The 7,485-nt window shown below is 58.5% G+C and overlaps 1 protein-coding gene across 1 annotated transcript; it reads left to right on the top strand.

Annotated features, from left to right (window-relative positions):
- Positions 1-3,926: 3,926 nt before the first annotated feature.
- On the top strand, positions 3,927-6,777 carry LOC133262752 (acrosin-like). The gene is made up of 5 exons (XM_061442216.1): positions 3,927-4,006; positions 4,376-4,576; positions 5,073-5,338; positions 5,726-5,874; positions 6,418-6,777. Exons 1-5 carry the CDS (start codon positions 3,927-3,929, stop codon positions 6,775-6,777), a joined length of 1,056 nt encoding a protein of 351 aa, XP_061298200.1.
- Positions 6,778-7,485: the final 708 nt, after the last annotated feature.

Raw genomic sequence — 7,485 nt, 5'->3', positions numbered from 1 at the left:
AACCTCTTGCTGCCCCATCCCCATTTAACCCAAGAAGTTCTCTGTCCCCATCCAGCCCTGTGCACCCACAACCTGTCCTGCACCAGTGTCACCGGCAAAAGGCAGCAGTTTCACCCCCAGAACCACCTCAGCCTGGACACTTCCCTGCACCATAGGTGATGCTTGGCATCCCCAGGCTGCTGGAGCAGTGATCGCCCTGTGGCCCCACGCTGTGGGACAGCCCATGGGGCCAGCAGGCCCCTGCCCCTATCAACTGTCAGCAGTGCCTGGGGTGCAGAGCCCACACGGGGCAGGGGCTCCAGGGCCCTGCACGAGCCCCCACGCTGCTCCCTGCAGATGGATTTTCTCCCAGCTCCTCCGCAGCCGGGATCCAAGCATGGAAAACCGTCACTGCCGGCGGCTGCGGGAGGCAGCGCTGGGCTCCCCCCGCCCCGCCTCCTCCTCCACAGCCCCCCCTTAATGAGGCAGAGGAACCAGGAGCAGCCTGGAAGGTTGAACTGGAAGCTGGGAGCAAGCAAAGGGGACACGGAATGGGGGACACGGAATGGGGGAGAGAGCAGGGACTGGGGGGTGACTGTGGGAAGCAGAAAGGCTGAAGGGGATCGTGGTGGGGCTGCAAGGAGGGCGTAGAGGAAGGAAGAAATCTGGTAACCGGGTTAGGGACATGGGGAGGGATCCAGGAGCCATCAGCATAAGAGCTGCGTTGGCTGGGGGGTGCGAGCAGGAGGGACAGGGGTGAGTTCTTTGGGTCTCCTCTTGCTGCCCTTCCGGGTGCTGTTCCCCCAACGAGGCTCTGAGGAAGACAAGAGCAGAGAAGCAGATGGGGCAGCTCCTGGGCAACAGCAGCAAACCCAGAGCCCCTTCCCGAAGAGGATCTGTGAGTTACATCAGAGTGATTCGTGTCAGCAACTCAGGGGTCCTAGCGATCATTGCACTTTGTGTGGAGATGGAATCCCTTGTGATCACTGTGCTATGTGCAAAGGGTATGGTAAGTGTCCCTGTCAATACCACAGTGAGGAGGAAGAAGAACCAAGGGAATAATTCCCCTGGGTCAACCGCAATATTGTGCACAGAAATGTTTTGTTCATTGTTTAAAGTGCGTGAATGTGCTTAGAAAAAGGGGGGCTAGGTAACTTAGAGATATGTCCTGTTACAGAACGTTGTGAAACCTGTGCGCTGAACAAATGAACACATCAGGAGTGGAATTTATGGGGGCTAAGATGGCGGTCAGACTTGTGAGAGACATCATATTTCTTGACCCGGAGACAAGACCCCAACAAGAGGTGGAGAAGCCCGGGAAAAGAAGACAACAGGATTGGCTGAAACCCAAGAAGCCCGGGAAAAGAAGACAACAGGATTGGCTGAAACCCAAGAAGCCCGGGAAAAGAAGACAACAGGATTGGCTGAAACCCAAGAAGCCCGGGAAAAGAAGACAACAGGATTGGCTGAAACCCAAGAAGCCCGGGAAACCCCAAAGTGTAAGAGACTATCCCCAGCAGTTCCCGGTGTGCGTCTCGGGCGGGGCGGGGCGGGGCGGAGCGGAGCCTCCCCGGCGCACCCAGCGCTGCTTGCTTCTTGTCTCTCGATATTAATTACAGTAAAAATCAATTAAAACAGATTGGCGAGGTTCTTCTAACAGCACGATACGTGGAAAAACATTAAAACAGAAGCGGAAAATCGAGGTGCTGTGAACCTGCCCCACAGCCTGAATGCTCCACATCCCGTCCGGCACGAGGCGAACCGCGGGCTGGACGGCGGGGAGGAAAACGGCGCTCCCGCGGGAGCCCAGCGGAGGCTGCGGCGGCGGCTCCCCTCCGGCCGAGGGGCTGCGCCCGGTGGCGGCGGGACAAGGAGCTGCGGAGCACGGGCGCGCCGCCTCCACCTCCCCGCTGCCGCGAGCTCCCTCACTCGCCCGGCGGCGGCAGCAGCAGGCTCCGGCGGGCTCCCCCCATTGCCTGCCCGCGGGCAGAGGGCTCTGATACTCGCCCGCCCCTCGCCTTTGTGTGCTCCGGCAGGCGCCAAGATGCGCGCTGCGGGGCGGCGGGGGGTCCACTCCTCCCGGTGAGAGGCGGGAAGAAACCCAGCCTCTGCCCCGCAGGTTTTTCACCCCCAGCAATGGTCTGTTAACAGAGAACGATTCAGTCAAACACGCTACCCTTCAACACAGAGCTGCCATAGACTTTGTGCTATTAGCTCAAGGACGCGGTTGGCAAGGCTGTGACAGAACGTGTTACATGAACCTGTCTGATCGTTCTGAGTCTGCCCATGATGCAATTCAACGCCTGCTTTAGAACACTGCCATCCCATTGGAATCTTTCTGCCTTTTGCCTTAGCGTTTTCTAGCAGCTGCTGCGAATGGGCACGCTCCAACATCTCTTTTACAGGGCACAAGTCCATACAGCTTTGGAGGGGAGGTGGGAGTTCAAATGGTGCCAAAACCATGGAACTCGGGGGGCATGGGGGGCGGTGGGGGGGGAGGGTGGGAAAAGAAGGGATTGGAAAGGGCTTGGGGCAGAAGGAATGGAGTTTGTGGGCCGTTCCTGGAAGCGGGCATGATTGGATGGGGCTTGGAGCATACTGCTCTATGGAAGGCGTCCCTGCCCATGGCAGGGGCTGGAGCTGCATGAGCTTTAAGGTGCCTTCAACCCGACCCATTCCACGACTCCGTGGCTCCATGACTCCATGATCCCACACCCCTGTGCTGCAGTGTGGATGTTCTCTGGTGTATGTGTTATCAATATTGTAGCCAATTGCGGTTTCAAGTATAGGTTTTACTAAACTGAGTAAGCGATAGCAGATAAAACAGCGCTGAGTGCCCCAGGGAGTCCCCCGCTCTGCCCAAGACGCGCACACGCCGTCCCTGGGAGGTGATCCTTTATCTTTTTCGGTTCAAGGCCCCAGCCAATCCTGTCGCCCCTCCTCACTCGGATGTTGACGTGGCTCTTCCCCATTGGTTCCCTTTCTTGCAGGGGTCTCATTACCGAGAAGTTTCGGGAGGTTTCGAGAAGCCTCCACTGCCAGCCTCCTCCCCGTCGCAGCCCCCTCCCCTCAAGCGTTGCAACAAGACACCACTTCGAGCCACCCAGCCCCCTTTTCTCTCTCACAATCCCGCGCAACAATACAACTGACCTCCCCCCCCCCCATTACTTGCAGAGTACAACAGGTACAGAGTCAGAAAGGAGAACTGTTTCACATAACGACAGCCACAGAGAGCCTCCTTCCCCCCAAACTTCTTCATCAACAAACCCCACGCATTACATATGGATCTTAGGAATGAGCTGGTGGCACAAGGGAGCTCCAGAATATCCCACAAACAGAGCATCCCATAGGGATTCAGAGCATCCAACAGGGCTCCAGAGCATCCCATAGGGATTCAGAGCACCCTGAAAGCAGAGTGTCCAATAGGGGTTAAGAGCATCCCACAGGGATTCACAGCATCCCACAAGAAGAGCAGCCCACAGGGCTCCAGAGCATTCCACAGAGCTCCAGAGCATCCCACAGGGATTCAGATCACCCCAAGCCCATCAGAACCACGCCCATCTCCATATGCCCCCCGCATTGAACCCCCTATGGATCCCCCCATGGAAGCCTCCCCATGGACCCCCCCCTCCCTCCCATGGAACCTGCCTCTCTATGACATCAGCCCCAGCACAAAGGGACCTGCATCCAGCACCCGTATCCCTGTGGCAGTTGCGCTTTGGGCGCAGTGGTGCTTGCAGCGCCTTGGTTGCAGCTCCTTGGTTGCAGCTCCTTGGTTGCAACTCCTTGGTAGCAGCTCCTTGGTAGCAGCTTCTTGGTAGTCACTCTTTGCTTGCAACTCCTTGGTAGCAGCTCCTTGGTTGCAGCTCCTTGGTTGCAGCTCCTTGGTAGCAGCTCCTTGGTTGCAGGTCTTTGGTGGCAGCTCCTTGGTGTCGCCCTTAGCAGTGATGGCAGCGAGGGCTTTGCTCCGTGTCCTCATCCTGCTGCTCTTGGCCCGGCTGGTGCATGGCTCCTGGGACAGCTGTGGGTGAGTGGCCCCAGGCTCTGGGGCTCCTGGTATTCCACAGGGAGATACTGCTGCTCCCAACCATGGTCACACCAATGGGGTGGTGACCTTGGGGGAGCACCACTTCCTTGCCATCACCCCATGCGGTGGCAAAGCGCAGCTATGGGGCACCCCATAGGGTCCCCTGACCCTGAAGCACCCTATGGGGCAAGATGCTGCTCATCTATTGGGCGCCTCAGAGGGTCCCTTGTCCCTGAAGCACCCTATGGGGCAAGATGATGCTCATCTATTGGGCGCCCCATAGGGTCCCTTGTCCCTGCAGCACCCTATGGGGTCGGACAATGCTCTCCCTTCATGCCTAACCATCAAATGTTGGGCTTGTGCTTCCAGAGGGACCTGCGGTATCCGTCCCATGGCTGATTACTATGGGATGTCGCGCATCGTCGGAGGCGTGGATGCGCAGCAGGGCGCCTGGCCATGGATGGTCAGCATCCAGGTCCCCACGGCCAATGGCTCTTTGCACATCTGCGGGGGGTCCCTCATCACCCCCCACTGGGTCCTCACGGCCGCTCACTGCTTCGTCGGGCAAAAGTAAGGGGGAGAAGGGATTCCAGCCATAGGGAATAGCCAAGGAGCAGCTCCCATCCCGTCCCCTTCCCCATCCTGGATGCACTGGGAAGAGCGCTCAGGAGAAGGCTGCTTCCAGCTTGACAGCCCTTGAGCCTGAGGCGCGCTGGGGCAGTGCTTTCCTTTGGGAAGCAGCAGGAATGTGGCTGCTTCCCACCCCTCTTCTCCATAGAATGGAATGGAATGGATCATGGAATGGGTTGGGTTGCAAAGGAGCTGGGGATCATCCACTTCCAGCCGCTTGCCATGGGCAGGGATGCCGTCCATAGGGCAGCTTGCTCCAAGCCTGCCTTGAGCACTGCCAGGGATGGAGCATCCAAACCTTCTCCTTCCATCCCATCTCAGTACCCCAGCGCCCTCATAGGGAATCCCTTCCCTATCTCCACCCTGCAATTCCCAGTCGGAACCCATCACCCCTTGTCCTACGGCTCTAACCCCTTGCTCTTCCACTGCCTCCCAGCTTCACCACGGATTGGTTTGTGATGGTCGGAATCACGGACCTGGCTCGGGCCAATTCCGAGACCCAGAAGCGTTGGATCCGGCAGGTCGTGGTCCATGAATATTACACCAGCATCTCCGGCGGCTTCGACATCGCCTTGCTGGAGCTGGACCAGCCGGTGCAGTGCGGCTACCACGTGCAGCTCGCCTGCCTGCCCGATGCGACGCTCAGGCTATCCCAGCTCTCCGAGTGCTTCGTCAGCGGATGGGGCGCGACGGAGGCCAGGAGTGAGTGCCCGACGGCCCCGTTGGCCTTGGAATGCCGGGTCATGGATTCATGGAATGGGATGGAAGGGAGGGTAAAGCTCATCCAGGTCTATTGGAGAATGCTCCGACTGGGGATGGAGCCTCCCAGCCTTCTCCATCCAGCCCATCCCACTGTCCCACCGCTTCCTTCTCTCCAACCTGAGCATCCCTGGTTCACTTGGAACCCATCACCCCTTGGCCCATCGCTGAAGGTCCTCCCCTGTCCTCCTTACGCTGAGGATGCAGAGCAAAGGGGATGCAGCCCAGGCCATAGGGGGTGTTGACGGCTCCCATTGAGCTTCTCAGCCCCCAGTACCCTCAAATCCATCCCTTGTCCCCCTAATCCTGACCCCCTTTGTGTCCCCACAGCGGGGGCATCGTCCCCATCAGCCCTGCAGGAGGCCAAGGTGCCCCTCATCAATGTCAAGCTCTGCAATAGCAGCCAATGGTACCGAGGGGCCATCAAGAGACACAACCTCTGCGCTGGGTACCCGCAGGGTGGCATCGACACCTGCCAGGTAGGGATGTGCCACTGGGGCTCCCTTCTCTTCTCCCATCTGCAGGGCCTTGCTCTGCATCCCCCTTTATCCCAGCTTCGGAAACACATCCGGCTCCTGGTCCGTCATCCCTGCGCAGGGACCATAGAGCTTGGAGCTTTCAGAGCATCGAGATTCCACCACTAAACCATGTCATGAGCATGGATTCATGGAATGCTTTAGGTTGGGAAGGAGCTTAAAAGCATCCAGTTCTAAGCAAGGGGCAGGGACGCCTTCCATTAGACCAGCTAGCTCCAAGCCCCATCCATCCTTCTCCATCCTACCCATGCCAGTGTCCCACCACCCTCATAGGGAACAACTTCTTATCTCCAACCCAAACTCCCCTGTTCCAGTGGGAAGCCATCAGCCCTCGTCCTATGGCTCCAATCCATGCTGAAGGTCCCTCTCCGCGCCCAAATGATGAAGGAGAACCCTTCCGTCCCCATAGGCTGACAGTGGTGGTCCCCTCCGGCATTGCCATGGCGACCCATCCCCATCCTCATCCTCTCTCCTTCTCCTCCATAGGGTGACAGCGGCGGTCCCCTCATGTGCCGGGAGAAGCGCGCCAACTTCTACTGGGTTGTGGGGCTGACGAGCTGGGGCCGCGGCTGCGCCAGGGCCAAGAAACCGGGGGTCTACACCTCGACGCAGCACTTCCACGACTGGATCCTCTACCAGCTGAGGACGTTCCGCTCCGCGGCAGCCTCCGCGACGCCCCCGACATGGAGCCACCAGCACGTCTCCCATACCCCCGTCCAGGAGACGATGCCGGCGCCCACGGCCTCGAGCACCAGTGGCTTCTGCTACTTCCCAGTCCGGGTGCTGTTGGAATTCATCACTCGGGTGCAGGAGTTGCTGCAGGCTCTAAGGGGGAAGAAGTCTTGAGGAACGGCATCGCTTGCACGTGGCTCGAGCTTCAGTAAAGTTGCCTTATTTTCCCACAGAGAGGATGCTTTGCATGCCCACCTCTTCTTCTGGTCCATGGGGAGGGATGGGGATGAGGGATGGAGGGCAGGGAACAGTGGGAAGCAGGAGCTGGGAAGCAGGAAATCAACCAGGTTGGGAAAGACCTTCAGGAGCATCAAGTCCAGTCATTGCCCCACCATTAAAACAGGGCATGAAGAGGGAGGGGGGACAGCTTTCATTAGACCTGGTTGCTCTGAGCCCCATCCGTCCTTCTCCATCCAACCCATCCCAGAGTCCCAGCACCCTCACTTCCTTATCTCCAACCTGAACTTCCCTGTTCCAGTTGGAACCCATCACCCCTTGTCCTATGGCTGCAATCCATGCTGAAGGCTGCTCTCCACACCCAAATGATGAAGGAGAACCCAACCTTCCATGGTTCTGCTTCTTCCCTGCATCCAGCTGGAGCATCCCACTTCATCCCTGCATCCAACTGGAGCATCCCACTTTTTCAGGGCATCCCCCTCTCCTCCATCACTGCTCAGTGGACATCTGCCCAACAAGGCATTAAGCTCATCCCAGCACCCGGGGGGGTGCCCCTTGGGTCTCTTCCATTGGGTGTCGTGTGCGCTCCCCCCTACTCCTCCCCCACCCCCCTCGCCATAGTGAACATTCAAAGCTCAATGAAGG

This window comes from Pezoporus flaviventris, unplaced genomic scaffold, assembly GCF_033815535.1.
Source record: "Pezoporus flaviventris isolate CSIRO_AGI_PZ_B2104156 unplaced genomic scaffold, CSIRO_AGI_Pfla_v1 ptg000223l, whole genome shotgun sequence".
In the NCBI taxonomy this organism is placed as follows: Eukaryota; Metazoa; Chordata; class Aves; order Psittaciformes; family Psittacidae; genus Pezoporus; species Pezoporus flaviventris.
This window is presented reverse-complemented; position numbering and strand designations above follow the sequence as displayed.